Source organism: Capricornis sumatraensis, chromosome 8 (genome assembly GCF_032405125.1).
Source record: "Capricornis sumatraensis isolate serow.1 chromosome 8, serow.2, whole genome shotgun sequence".
Lineage (NCBI taxonomy): Eukaryota > Metazoa > Chordata > Mammalia > Artiodactyla > Bovidae > Capricornis > Capricornis sumatraensis.
The window spans coordinates 11,420,104-11,435,012 of NC_091076.1; the positions used below are offsets into that span (position 1 = coordinate 11,420,104).

A 14,909-nucleotide genomic window follows, 5' to 3' on the forward strand; every position below is an offset into this window, starting at 1 on the left:
CGAGTTTGAGTAAGCTCCAGGAGTTGGTGATGGACAGAGAAGCCTGGCGTTGTGCAGTCTATGGGGTCTCAAAGAGTCAGACGTGGCTGAGCAACTGAACTGACTGAACTGAACCTAGACCCCAGCCTTCGTATATGTTTGTTGGATGATATAAAGTATTTGTGAATGCCAACATCACATTACTCCCAATACTGAAACCGGGCAATTGTAATAATGCTCCAGGCTAGAACTTTGACACAGGCTGACATCAAATGTGCCCCTGATCTGTGCCAGTGCCCCACTACCTAAAGCCACTTGTAAGTCATTGCGCTGCCCCAAAAGTCTTCACTTTGCCATGTAACCTCTTTCCCTCTTGCAATCTCCTCTCCAAATAAGGACAGTAATGCACATCTCATCTCATGAAGTTGCTAGGAAAACCACATGAGATCACAAATGTTTAGCACGGCCCCTATAATTAATTTTTATCGAATTCTTTTTTGTCTCCAGATGGCAAGAGTCTCCACATTCCTAGTCTATGCATCTCAATTTGGTTTTTCAGTCCAGCACGTAGGAAGAGATTACAGTGACAACCCTTGTATTCTAAGAATGTTCCAAGTCCATAATTTACAGACACTGAGGGAGGTAAAGATTTTATCAAGGGTTTTATTTTCGTATCATATAGAGACTCTTCCAACAGATTAGAGTATATAAAACTAGGTGATCATCACCACCACTGCCTGTTTAGAACCTGCTGTTTTCTGAGTGCTTGGACCCAAGAAGGAAGCATGAGGTGGCTTGGGATCCTTGGGCTGGTGGCCCTCTCAGAGTGCATAGTCATGTAAGTACAGGGATCTTATGTGGCGTCATCTCTCTTCCTTGGATTTTTCTTGTCTTCCTCTTCCACTCATCAGGGTTAGAAGGGAATGAAATCAATCCCTGACAGTCCTTCTTGTTTCTTTTCTGTTTATTTTTTCCTGACAGTCTTAAAGTTCAATTCTCACTTATTGATGAGTACCTTGCCATGGGCACCATGGGGCCCAAGGGTTTTAGGGTAAGCCTGCAGGGTTTAACAACTAAAGGGGTTCAGTCACATCATGACCTAGATGAAAATGGCACTCCTTGGAATTGTTCAGTGGACAACTTGTGCCACTGTATGTGTGGTCCCGTGTAATAGCATTTCTCTTGCATTTGATTCTCGGTCTTCTCTCTGCTTTCTCTCTACTTGTGCATGTATGTGTCCGTTTCTTCATCTCCGTATCTCTCTCTTTTATCTCTCCATCTCTTTGGATGTCTCTGTGCATGCAGAACTCTGCGTTTTTTCTTTTCTTTTATTCTTTTCTATTTTGATTCTTCCTTCCTTCTCTAGCCTCTTAACTTCCGTAATTTGTTCTCCATCTCCTGGCGTCTTCTCTCAACCCACTCTTCTGCTTGAACCCTGGAGGAAGGAAGATCAGCAAGATTATTCCTAAGCTGTTTTACTTCCAACAAGTAGTGTGATCACAGCCAAGTCACAAACTCCCTGCATTTCAGATTCTAGCCTGTAAAAAGAGGATAATGATCCCTCTTCTGCCTCCCTCTCAAGAGATATTTTTGAGAAAGATACACTGGGATGGCCACAACAATGCCAATGACTGTCACTGTTGAGACATCCTATATATCAAGTACATTGTATCCATCTATATAACAGGTATATTTATCATATAATTTCAGTTAATACAGAAAACATTCTATATGGGGGTGGGGTGGGGATTATTACATTCTACCTTTTTACCAATGAGGAAACTGAGACTCCTACTGGTCATACGCCTTATCCAAGATTACATGACAGAACCTGTGTTCAGACCTAGGTCTTTGCCATGGTATTTCCATGGCATCTCGATAATAACATGACACTCACAAAAACGCTTGGAAAATACACAGTGTCATTACAAAGCCGGGTATGACAGTTATACTCTAACATGGACATCTGACTGCTGCCTCTTTGTTTTCTCTTCCTCATTGCTCTGTGAAAGAATCCCGCTAATGAAGATGAGCACCATGCAAAAAACTCTCAAGGGAAAAAACCTGATGAACAGTTTCCTGGAAGAACACGCTTACAGCCTGTCCCAGCATTCTGCTAATGACCAGAAATTCTCTATACATCCCCTGAGCAACTTTAAGAATGTGAGTGTATTGGGAGGATGGTGCTCCCCAGCCCCCCTGGTGCTCTGGCCTAGCACTGGGGCTCATCTGGAGGCACCAGGTAGGATATTGGGGTTGGGGCTCCTACAGGAGGCAGAAACACTGTGGGAACAGGGACCCCATCCCCAGAGGAGAAGGCATTCTCATCCTCAACTCTTGGTCTGTGGTGACTGGACCCAGCATTGACCAGGTGACCATTAAACCCCCGGTTCTGTGCTAAAGATATTAGTTTAAGTAGATTTTTCTTTCTGAATGAAGTGAGCCACTGAGTTACAGATGAAGGCTCAATCATGGCTGATCAGAAGATCAATCAAGTGTGAAACCCTAGGCAGAGGATGTTCAGCCTCCATGGATCCAAGAAAGATAGCGGTAAAAAGTTACTGAGCCCCCATGGCATGTGATGCCATAAAAATCTAACACTATAGTTACTGTTACTGATTTGAAAAAGAGGTATCATCTCTTCTTCAAGAATGCCCAAGAGAGAGGCAAAGAGTAAACACACATCAAATGAAAGGGTCAGCTGCATGCTGTTGATTGGACATGGTCTGCGATTAGAGTGAGTGGTCTGAGGTGACCTAGGAGGGTCACTTGGAGAAGGAGGTGTTCATACTGGATTCAAAGAGGAGACTGGAGAGCTTCTAAAGTGAAGGCTCCAGTCTGAGCAGAGGCTGTGATGTGGGGTGTTTGGAACATGATAACATGATGTCAGGAGACAAGGAACACCCAGAGGATTAGAGTGTCTGAGAATCGGGGGTGGACACCGCAGCCAGGCCTGCCCTAACCTTCCCTCCTTGGTCCCTGTAGATATTCTACTTCGGAAACATCAGCATCGGAACACCCCCTCAACAGTTCAGGGTCCTCTTTGACACCGGCTCCTCTGACCTCTGGGTGTCCTCTGTCTTCTGCCTCGATCCAGGCTGTGGTGAGTACCATTTCCCTCCCCTTGCCCATCTGTACTCCCCTTTTCACTTCCTTCTTGGTTCTTGGCACATGACAGGCCCTCATCCTTTGTGTCTGCAGGTAAACACAGACTCTTCAACCCTCGTGGGTCTACCACTTTCCAGATGACAGACCGTCACATGTACTTTTGCAATGAGCTGGGGCAGATCACTGGGTTTTTTGGCCGTGACATTGTTCAGGTAACGTGGAAACAGAAGGAGAGTCAGGACTGGCCCTAGGAGCAACTGCTGCTTATAAAACAGACGCAGGGCTAGATGACAGGGCCCATCCTCCCCAAAGTCCCTTAGATATTTGAGGCCCATACAAAATGACCCTGTCTCTAGGGAGAGAGCATCCTAGCTAACAGAATCTTCCAGAGTGGCTAACACAGAGAGTAGCTTGGGGTGTGGACTTGCAGCTACTTTGCCCTTGAGAAGCTCAAGGTTTATTTTGCTGGGAGCAGGGAGAGATGGGGGAAGGTCATCACTTTTATCTTCTAAGAATGTGCCGGGCACTTCCATGGTAATAGTTATTTAACCCTGCAGCAACACCATGCAGCAGGTACTTTTATTATTTTCATGATACAGGTAGGGGAACTAAGGTGCAGAAAGCAAGGGCCTTGCAAAGTTCACACATGTGGTAGGTGGTGGAGCTGGGCTGGCCAGTCAGGATTCAAGCATGTGTTGGATATTTGGGGAGAGGATAAAACTGACCTGGAGCCCCTAGGGGCAGCCGAGGGCTTCAGGTATCCAGGCAGAGAAAGCAGGTGGGCACACATATTGGAGGAGCCTGTTAGGGTTCTTCACTCTAGGGGGCCTTTGAGAATCAAACAAAAACTATGGCCCTCTTCCACCAAAGTGCCTGAGTATTTTCCCTCTCTAGCTTGCTCTCTCTCGCTTATACACATACACATACACCCACATCCCCCAAAGCCTGTTTTCCAAGCAGAGTTTTCATAAGAACCTAGCCAGCGACCTTGTATAATGGGCTTACGTCTTCCTGGGCAGATGCAGAATCCATGATGCATTGCAATGAATTCAGTCCATTTCTGTTATCAGATCACAGTGATGCCAAAGAGAAGACTACCCTGTTCTCTACCCACTTTTTCCTCAGGTGGGAACCATTTGGTCTTGTCCTGAGTCTAGGTTGCCCCAACTGTACAGAAGGCATGAGGCCAGTTTGACTCACTCAGATGTTGTTTGCAGGACAAGCATGTGTTGTTAAAATCCACATCCCCACACCAATGGAAACCGAGTTCCTGTCCCAGATTGGTCTAACAATCTGAGATCAACCCAAGACACAGCCAGGCCTCAGTTCTTCTCTGCAGTGCTAATGGCATCTCCTCCCCAGCCCTACTTCCCAATACTTTATGTGGGTAAACTCTCCTCTCCCACAGATTGGGGACCTTGTCATCATGAACCAGACTTTTGCCCTGACCTACAGGCAGATTAGCAAGATCCTGCCACTCTTACCTTTTGAGGGAGTCCTTGGTTTGGGCTACCCCAGCCTCGCCACCACTGGGATCATCCCTGTGTTTGACAGCCTGATGCTACAAAAAGTCATTTCTGAGCCCGTGTTTGCCTTCTACTTGAACAAGTAAGTCTTAGCTGGACAAGACCTCTCTTCAGATTAGTTTTAAGATACTTGCAGTTGCATAAATGGTTATAGACCACCTGACTCAGAGGTTTCCTGATAGTCTGGCCCAGGAGAACTATGTCCTTAGGGCCTCACCTATCCCCAACACTGGTTTTTTGTAAATAAAGTTTTATTGGAACAGAGATGTGCTCATTGGCTCAAGGGCAGCAGCTTGGTCCAGGGAGATGGAGAGAAGAGGGAGAGCAATGGAAGGTGTCAGGAAATGGGTTGGAGAAAAAGGCAACAGGATTTGCTGATAGATTTGATGTGGAAAAAGGAGAGGGATGGCAGGAATGTTTCCCCATTCATAACATTTCACCAGGAGCCAAGGACTAGCTACAATTTTCAGGAACCAGTGAAAAACGAAAATGTGGGATCTGTGAGTGTGGGCCCCATGGATGGCACAGGTCACAGGCCAGTGAATCCAACCCTGGGTGAGCCTGAACCCACGCCTTTAGCACCTCCTGGCCTGAGCTCTTTTGAAGAATGATAGTTTAGACAAGGGGAAGCTAGATCCCTCCTGCAGGGAGTCTTCTGACGGTATCTTTGAGCACCCATCACACTAGAGGGGGCCAGGCTCTCTTCAGAAGGCTGGGTGATCAAAGCCTGGCCAGGCTTCCCAGCTTCTAACCACTTCTGTGCCTCTGATTAGCCCGTGACCAACCTTGGTCAGGTTCTCAGTCCCTACAAGCTTCAATTTTTGCATCTGTAAAATGGGAACAGTAGTAGTGCCTCTGATGTGTGGATAAGCACAGCCCTCAGTCATTGCTTGGCATTACTCTCCTCCAATGACACTCCCCCCTTCTTTCTCCAGCAAGAAGGGGTATGGCAGCGTGGTAATGCTTGGTGGGGTGGACCATTCCTATTACAAGGGAGATCTCAACTGGGTACCAGTGTCCAAATCTCGCTACTGGCAGATAACTGTGGATCGGTAAGTCTTTCCCTCTAAGGGCCACCCCAAGTGATGTTACCACATGTACACACAGACTCAGGCAGACACACACAAATGCATGCACAGACACATAGTCACACACAGCTATATTCTCCACCCACAGAGACACACATATAGACCCACACTGACACACACAGAAACACACACATAGGCACACATATAAAAATGCACAGGCACACGGATACACATGCACAGAAACACAGACACATTCAGACATGCACATGAGCAGACACAGAAATACAGGTACACACACCACCCATAACTGCCCCAGGCCTCGTGACCAGGGCTCTAACCAGGGTCCTGAACAGGATCCAGGTAGATGTGTGTAGCCCTGGGAGGGGTGTATCTACCATGCTGTGAGGTGGGGAGCACGGTTTGAGGACCCTAACGTGCAGTGAACAGAGGATTAAGAAAATTTCACCAGCCTGAACAGGGTTGTGATAAGATGCCCGTAGCTATCTGAGACCGAAGGGATTCTCAGTACACAAAATTGCTGTTTTAGCCCTGGACTATACAGTCCATAGGGTCGCAAAGAGTTGGACACGACTGAGCGACTTTCACTTTCATTTTCATTTTCAGAAACAAAGTTCTGGACAAACCCGGGAAAACTAGTCTCTTTAGGGAGAAGCTACCTAGCAGTGGAGAGAGGTTGGCTGCTCTCCACAAGGGAGGTTGGCTCCCTTGTGTGTTTTATTTTGGCTGCATTTTCCAGCGCACAGGCTTTCTCTAGCTGTGGCGCGTGGAGGCTTCCCTAGTGGCAGTGTGGGGGCTTCAGCTGTTGTGGACTGCTGGCTCTAAAGTGCCTGAGCTTGCTGTTTGCAGGCCTTGGGCTCAGCTGTTGCAGCACGCAGGCTCTTTTTGGGCTATTTGAGCTTCGTTGCCTGGTGGTATATGAGATCTTAGTTCCCCAACAACCCATGTCCCCTGCTTTGGAAGGGCAATTCCTAACCACTAGAATTAGTGGTTAGGGAAGTCCCTGTCTGCATTCTTGAGACCTAAAAGCAACTCACAGAAAGAAACAAACCACCTACCTATCCCCAACCCTGGGCACACAATGGGGCAGGGGCTGAGAGAATCAGGAAGCTGAGATCCAGGAGTGGCATGAAAACAAGTGGCAATAATGATGGGACTCTGGGTGATATCCTCAGATAAAATCTTAGGTACCCTTTGGAGGTCCCCTGAGTTAACTCAGGCATTGCCTGGCAGGGCCCTCAGTGTCTGAGTTGGGTAAAGGGGTGGTGCTGGAGATACTCCCAGGACAGTCTGGTCTCCCCCATCACCAGTCTGAGCATCTGCTACCCGGGGGAACCTTTATCTTCAATGTGTGAGTTGACCCATTATTGGCCAGATACAGGTCTCTGTATCCAGTTGCAATTTTTCATTCATTTATTCCACAAATGCCAGGTTCTTGAGGGAGGCACTGAGGATACAATTTGACCTACATCTAGTAAGGCAAACATACATGAAATGACTCACATACATAAGGATTTACCATTTTGGTATGTGCTAGACATGAGGAAGAGTCCACAGAGACTGAGCAAGACCAGAGCCTGATCTAGTTCAGAGCGAAGGCTTCCTTGAGAATGGGACAGTTAAGGTGGAACCTGGAAGATGAGGACAGATGAGCTATACAAAGGTAATGGGGATCTTCTAGGAATGGCACCAGCACAAGCCCACGACCTGAGGTAGGAAGAGCCTGGTGCATGCAAGTACTGAAAGGAAGTCAAAGAAGGTGATGTGAGCAGAGCAAAGGAAAACAGTCAGGGCAAGAGCTGAAGGACTGTTCTGGAGGTAGTCAAAGAGGGGGCATTCCTGGGGGAGGCTTCAGAGTGAAGCCTGGTTTGTCCCATTGCCTCCCAGCATCTCCGTGAATGGGAAGGTGATTGGCTGTTCCAGTAGATGTCAGGCCATTCTGGACACTGGGACCGCATTCGTGCATGGCCCGACAAGACTGATCACCAACATTCAGAGACTCATCAGGGCCAGGCCTTACCACGGTTGCCAGGTAAAGGATCATGCCGCAGGTTCACTCCAGGGCTGCCCACACAACAAGGATTTGCTGGGCTGACCCCTCTCCCTCTTTCTCTCACAGTACTCCTCGATTTCGTGTCGCGACAGTATTGAAATCCCTCATGTCGTCTTCACCATCAATGGCATTGACTACCCAATGCGCACTGAAGACTACATCGTGTCGGTGAGGGGCCAACCCTAGGGGCCAGTTCTCAAATCTGGGACTTGCAGGAATCCTTGGGCTGCTGCCGAGAGGACAGCGGCCTCTGCAGGCCCAGTTGCATAATTACAGATGCTGCTGAGCCCTGTGGTTGGGCCAGTGCTTCCCTCAAAACCAACCACGTGAGAGTAAAGGGCAGTCTGGGACTCTCTCCTTCTGAAATAAATGTAGAGACACCAACTGGCATGGTGGGGGTTACAGGAGAGGAGAACACTAAGGGTCTCTGCTCTCACAGACCTTCAGTTCAACCAGAGACCTCAGATGCAGAAACATGGAAAGTCAAATCTAGCAATCGCTGAAAGAGACTGTGTGACAAGGGGGGTTGGCTGAGGACAGTCCCAGTGTGCTGGCCCACCATAGTGTTTAGCAGTCTCCCTTCCTATCTCGAAAGTGTCCAGATTGGGATGACAAATTACATGATTGCCTTAATGCTTGGCTACAACTTCCCCTCGCTAAGCCCCAGGGCCTCCTCTGAGAGCTGCGGTACCAACCCCTCTATGGGGAGGATGGATACTAAGGTGAATAAAGGGTGCACAGTGACTGTTCAGCCCCGGCACAGGGTGGAGGCTTCACATCAGCTCCCTGTGGGAGTTCAGAGCAGGCTGATGGGCTCAAAGACGGCTTTGAGGAAGAGAGGGAAATGCAGTAATTCTAAACCATCAGCCTCAGGGAGGAATGAGGAAGCCTGCTTGTGTTGAGACAACTTTATGCTGGATTCCATGCACGTGGCACCCCTAAGGGCTGTGCAAAGGTGGGACAGGGACAGATTAGGGGTGATGAAGCCTAGAGACTAGGGGAGCACCAGGGTAAGTCACCCAACCCAGCCTGGAGTGGCCAAGGATAGTGATTGTGGGCTCAGGAAGGCTTCCTAGAGGGTCTGCTGCTGCTACTGCTAAGTCGCTTCAGTCGTGTCCGACCCTGTGCGACCCCATAGGTGGCAGCCCACCAGTCTCCGCTGTCCTTGGGATTCTCCAGGCAAGAACACTGGAGTGGGTTTGCCATTTGCTTCTCCAATGCATGAAAGTGAAAAGTGAAAGTGAAGTCGCTCAGTCGTGTCCGACTCTTAGCCACCCCATGGACTGCAGCCTACCAGGCTCCTCCGTCCATGGGATTTTCCAGGCAAGAGTACTGGAGTGGGGTGCCATTGCCTTCTCCAAGAGGGCCTGAGCACAGTCTTAGAAGAAAAGGGTTGTGGGGAAAGGGGAGAAGAAACGGCATTCTGTGCAGAGAAAACATCTAGCCAGTGTCAGAAGGAAAGAAGACAGAAGGAAAACAGCAGTGTGAGGGGAACCACAGACCATTCTTGTTCTTTAAAAAAAAATTTTAATGAAGTATAGTTGATTTACAGTGATATGTTAGTTTTTGCCATACAGAGAAATGACTCAGTTACACACACACATACACATATATGTGTGTATATATACACTTTTCCTATTTCCCATGACAATTTATTGTGAGATACTGAATACAGTTCCCAGTGCTATACAGTAGGACTTTATTGTTTATCCATCCTCACTTTATCAGTTTGCATCTGATAATCCCAAACTCCCAATCCTCCCCTCTTCCACTCCCTTCCCTCAGGAAAATCACAGGTATTGACCCTTCTTAGTCTTGGATGTACGCCCTCTTCTGCAGCTGTGGAGAAAGCCACCTGATTCTTACCAAAGGAGGGAAATAAAACGGAGAACCTACCAGCTCTGCATATTGAGGGGGGCGGCATGTAAGGGCTCCAGCTGACTGGTGTGCATTTCTGTCTCCCCTAGATTACTTCCAGCCTCTGCTTCAGTGCTTTTCTAGGAGGCACACAGAAAGTGACCAAATCAGAGACCTGGATACTGGGTGATGCCTTCCTGAAGCAGTATTTCTTGGTTTTCGATCGAAGAAACAACAGAATTGGCCTGGCTCATGCAGTGTAAATGCTGGGCTGCTACAGAAATCAGTCAGGCCCACTCCAAACACACACTCACTCACACGTAAGGCACTCCCTCCCAGGAATGCTGAGGAACTGTGTTTGTTGCTCTGCAAAACCTTATTCTCAGTAAAGAATAAAGGATTTTATCTCAGTGGTGTTGATGCAAATGGGTGCCTCTCTTTGGGTCTGGGAGGTGCATCATAACCAGGCAGGATCTTGTCCCAGGGTTTTATATCTCTAGGGCATTTAACCAGGAAGGAAAGAAGTTCAGAAAACATTAGTTTACCTTGGAGGTCTCTGGTTGGTCTACCTCAGATCTTGTGTCCAGCCCTGGTCCAAACATCCTGGGGAGGGCATAGGGCATAGGCTTTATACTGTCATTTGGCCCTGCCCCCACAGGCAATGTGATTTCTAGTTTACTCCAGAATCATGATCTTGAAATCAGAGAGAAATGTCCACAACGGTAGTGGCTGGGGGATGTTCTAGACCATGGGAGAGTTTATGACTACCCCACCAACTCCACCACCTCCTCATTAGGGTAATAATAATAGATTCTCTTCCTTTCAACTCAGAGGCACATTGGCAGTGGCCTTCTGCTCTCAGGGGGCTCTGATGGAAGAGTTTCGCACTGAGATGGTTCCCTTTTGTCCCCCATCCCAGTTGTCAGCTCTCTTCCACCCACATCCACTGTGTCCTTTCCAGCTCCATTCCCCATGTGGCAGCCCCGTGTGGGTTCCTGAGCCATCCCTCTCCTCCAGGGACCAGCACGCCCCTTCCCTCCTCTCTTTTGGAGTGGTCTCATTATCGATCTCCATGACTTGGTGGTGGGTTCCTAAATCAGCCCTCTATCCTGTGGGCCCACCACAGCACCTGGCATATAGCACCCTTTCCAATGCTGCTGGGGAGGATGCCACTCATATAAAGGGTGATCCAGGGTGCACAGAGCCTTCATCCTTTCTGGGCTTCCTCCAGGGGCAGAGGTATAAACCATGTGGTTTGAGCTGCCATGGTTGGGCACTTGGAGAGTGGAAGCATCACAGGTTCTCACTTGGAGACCCTAGACAGAGGCCTAGGCTGGGTATAGCAGGAGTGAGAGGTGAAGGCAGGCCCAGATGAGAAAAGGAGCAGGAATGAATGAATAAGGTGGAAAACACAGCCCAACACACCACATACTATGGGCCTTTACTCAGGCAAGACATACATCAGCAAAAGAAATGTCTCTTTCTTTCCTTCCTCATCTATTCATTCCATACAAATTTCCTGGGCACTTACTATATGCCAGGTGCTGTGGTGGACCCACAAGACAGAGGGCTGGTTTAGGGACCCACCACCAAGTCATGGAGATCAATAAAGAGACCACCCCCAAAGGACAGGCCCAGATGGAGAAAACAACAGAGATGTGGGTGGGAGGCCAAAGGAGTGAGGGGTTTCCTCTTCAGGGAGATGAGGAAAGGCTGGCATAGGCCTGTTGGAGGGGAACTGACTTCAGTCTTGCCACCCCACCCTGAAACATATCTCTACACCCTGCAGTTACCATCCATGTGCAAATCAGCAACATGGGTGTGGTTACGTGTGCCTGGCCCCTTTGGGATGGCACTGGATTATGAGCAGTTTCAGGAGGCTGGAAGAGGACCCATTGCAGAATTGATATAGGGGGCAAGGGGACAGTAGAAGTAACTGATTCTTTTTTTCAACAGTAAATATCGGAAGTGATGTATGTCTAAATTTCTTCATCAGAGCTGCAATGAAAAAGAAGAATTACAAGAGGCTTGATAAATTGTTCTTGTGGAACAAGTCAATAATATATTAATGCATCAGTGATGTTTAGAATGTTTATGAAATGCAAAATATGAAAAAAAAATCTTGAAGTGGGCTAAGTGGAGACTCAACTGAACATTATCTCAAACTTATTTTCCCATTGGTCTTCATGGAACCATAATGTTTCTGTTGGTGAGGAAACACCAATAAGAGTAAGAGTAATTTCTTTGCTTGACTACATATCCTATCTCTCTGTCTCCCCATGAAACCTGGCAAGGCATGACTCCCGGCAAGGCATGACCCCCCACTATATGGGTGAAAAGTCTCCCCTGAACTTCTGGCTCCAGCACTGGTAACAGACACATAGTAGGCCTTCAAGAAATACATGTTGAGTAAATTAATGCGTGAATTAGCAGATGCCTCCCTTAGAACACACTGCTGCATTCATGTTGGGAGACATGCATGGTCTCAGCACAGCTACTGCCATCATATGAACTGGAAAACTTCAGGCTTTACTCCCCTAGACCAGCCCAAGGCTGGGGCTGGAGCTGGAGTCTATTAATAGGACCCCCTCCCCCAAGTCTTGAGGCTCCATATTTGTAGCCTATGTCAACAACATGAGGATAAACTCTAATCTTTAAAGCAACAATCTTCCCCTACCTTCCACTTTTATCCTTTGCAAATTGTAAGCCAGAGTTTTATAGCCTTTAGTGAGAAAGAAAGGTGGAAAAAACAGGAAAAGGATCTTGAATTCTTCTTGTAAGGGTGCAAATTAGTACAATCTTCTGGAGGTGATTTGTCCTAAATAAATGTATAGTCTTGGTTCCAGTAATTTTGCTTCTAAGTTTTATGCTAATGCTATGATCAGAAGCAGCCACAAACATGAATAAGCAAGGATGTAGTCCTCAGAGTCTCCTACAAAAGTGAAAATCTGGGGACATCCCAAGGCCCATTCAACATAAAGTGTCCACAGCAAAGACAGGCCATCATGCAACCAACCACCTGAAAATTGTATTTAGTGTTAAAAGAAATTGTTACAACAGGACGTTGAGAACAAAGAACAGAATACAAAATAGCATGATCCCAGGTTTGCAGAGCACATGGAAGACAGTGACCCATCCTTGCCAGGCATGTATATGCTGAAGGTTTTCTCTCTGGGTTCAAATCCCAGCACAAGAGTCAGAGGGTCAGAGGTGACAGCAAGGCCACCACAGGAGCCACTGCAGACCCACGAGGCCCAAGACAGGGTGGGGAGGGCTGGGCAGTGGGGAGGCGCTCACACAGCATCCACAGGAGCTCTTTTGGGGGTGATGCCGCCCACTCTAAGGAGCTCAGACTGGGACCAAGGCGGGAAAGGAACAGGTGCGGATCTGCATGCCCTCCACCGGGTAGAGACGACGCATCACTGTTATCTCACTGACAAACCCAGGGACAAAAACGTTTTCTTTCCTCCTTCCCTCATTCTTTCCTTCTTTCCACTGTTTTGATGTCTCCTCTGAGCTTTCACCTCCACAGAGTTCTCAAACCCAGACGCCTACACAGGCCACACAGGGACACAGGGTCAGAAACCATGTCCTCTGAAAGCTCCATCCCAACTCGGGTACCTTCTGCAGGTAGGAGGTGGACTCAGCGTGGCCAGACCTGCCTGGTCTCCAAGGGAGGCTAGAAACCCATATCGCCATGATGTCGCCCCATTTTTAAATTTCAGTAACCAGTTCAAAGTCGTCTGAACCACAGGGTGAGCTGTGGTTTGTCACCATGTGAGACACGTGCGAGGAGGACAGAGTCTATGGGAGGAGGGGGTGAGGGGGGATGGGGTGGGGAGACCAACATTGCTCAGGTGTCCGGGAGCCCCACAGGGCCCTGTGTGGGGGCTCACAAAGCTGGAGCAGTGCCAGTTGGAACCAAGAGGTGGCCCCTGGCCCTTGCTGAGTCCCACTTCATGGGGGAGGGCGTGAGGAGTATACAGCCACTGGCCCCTGCCACTTTTGTCTCTTGCCCTCAACTTCTTTCCACTACTTTCTCTCTTGATGAAATCCAGCTCATATTCCTTGAACACAGGAAATTCAATCTAGTGGACGAAGGTGAGGCTCAGAGGAGACTATACTACCTCTGGTGAATGGAGGTCAGTGTGGTGACCTTGGTCTCCACTCTCAAAGGGGAGGCTGCAGAGTATCCCGGAGGGGAAGGGGCTGCTGGTGAGGGCTCAGCTCAGTATAACTCTCCATATATGATATCACTGGGGTGAAAATCAAGGTACTGACGGCTCCTGCTCACCAAGGATTTATCCTGGGACTATTCAGCTCAACAACAAATAGTTTCAACTGATATCAGATCCTGCAACCATAAACTCAGGGGGGAAAAAAGGAAAGACTGAAAGCAAAACACAGAATTTTCTAACTATGAGCGCCCTCAGATCAGAGTAAGGTGTGCAGCACTAGAGATGGCTGGTGATGTCCCTCCTCCCTCGCTTCTGTATAACCCGTTAATGCCAGCTCTCCCCCCATACTGAGTGCATAGCAGAAACACACAACATGGGGACTGGTGTCTTGGGTTTGCACTTTGGCTCCTCAGCTTTTTAGCTATGTCATTATGATCAAGTCCCTTAACCTCAGTTTCCTCATCTGGAAAATGGGCACCATGACGATAATCCCACCTTGGGGAGGTGTGTGCCTGGGAGGAGCAAAAGACCCTGAGAGGGCTTTTTGAGCTCCTGAGTCCAGAACAAATATTAATTATTCTGCCTCCTCAGAGTCAATGTGGTGATTACAGATAACCCCTGACATCCCCAGTCCTCAATACTGAGTCAAGCATAGTAACTGCTATTTTTAAACTATAACCAGACCTCTGACTGAGCCGATGCTTCCGTTTTCCTGACTCCCTCAGGAGCTAAAACACTGGCTCCTACTACTCCCCTCCTCACCCTTACCAGCCAAGTACCTTTCCTTGCCAAGTACTTCAAGCCAGAAATCACACAGTAAGGAGAGTTGTAAAGGCTTTGGTTTCTTGTCAGTTTCCCACATCTCCTTAGGGTAGCACAAGCTGTTACCATGGGAACCTGCACAGTTCAATCTCCAAGTGTTATATGGAACTGACCTCCTTCTGCCCTTTATGTTGAAAGCATTCACTGCTGTCTTAGAAACCTTCATAAGCCTGCTGCTTAAGGACGATATGTGTTGACCTGATCTAGCCTTTTTTTCCTCCAAGGATGATTCCAAACATGCAATCAAATAACCAGAGATGGGGGTTCCCTGGTGGCTCAGTGGTGAAGAATCCACCTGCCAGTGCACAAGACATGGGTTCCATCTCTGGTCTGGGAAGGT

General features: G+C 48.1%; 1 protein-coding gene across 1 annotated transcript; it reads left to right on the forward strand.

Moving 5' to 3' along the window:
• The first annotated feature begins 764 nt into the window (after positions 1–764).
• Positions 765–9,832, forward strand: LOC138083432 (pregnancy-associated glycoprotein 2-like). The gene is made up of 9 exons (XM_068977317.1): positions 765–817; positions 1,992–2,142; positions 2,965–3,082; positions 3,181–3,299; positions 4,496–4,695; positions 5,549–5,665; positions 7,547–7,703; positions 7,779–7,880; positions 9,680–9,832. Exons 1-9 carry the CDS (start codon positions 765–767, stop codon positions 9,830–9,832), a joined length of 1,170 nt encoding a protein of 389 aa, XP_068833418.1.
• Positions 9,833–14,909: the final 5,077 nt, after the last annotated feature.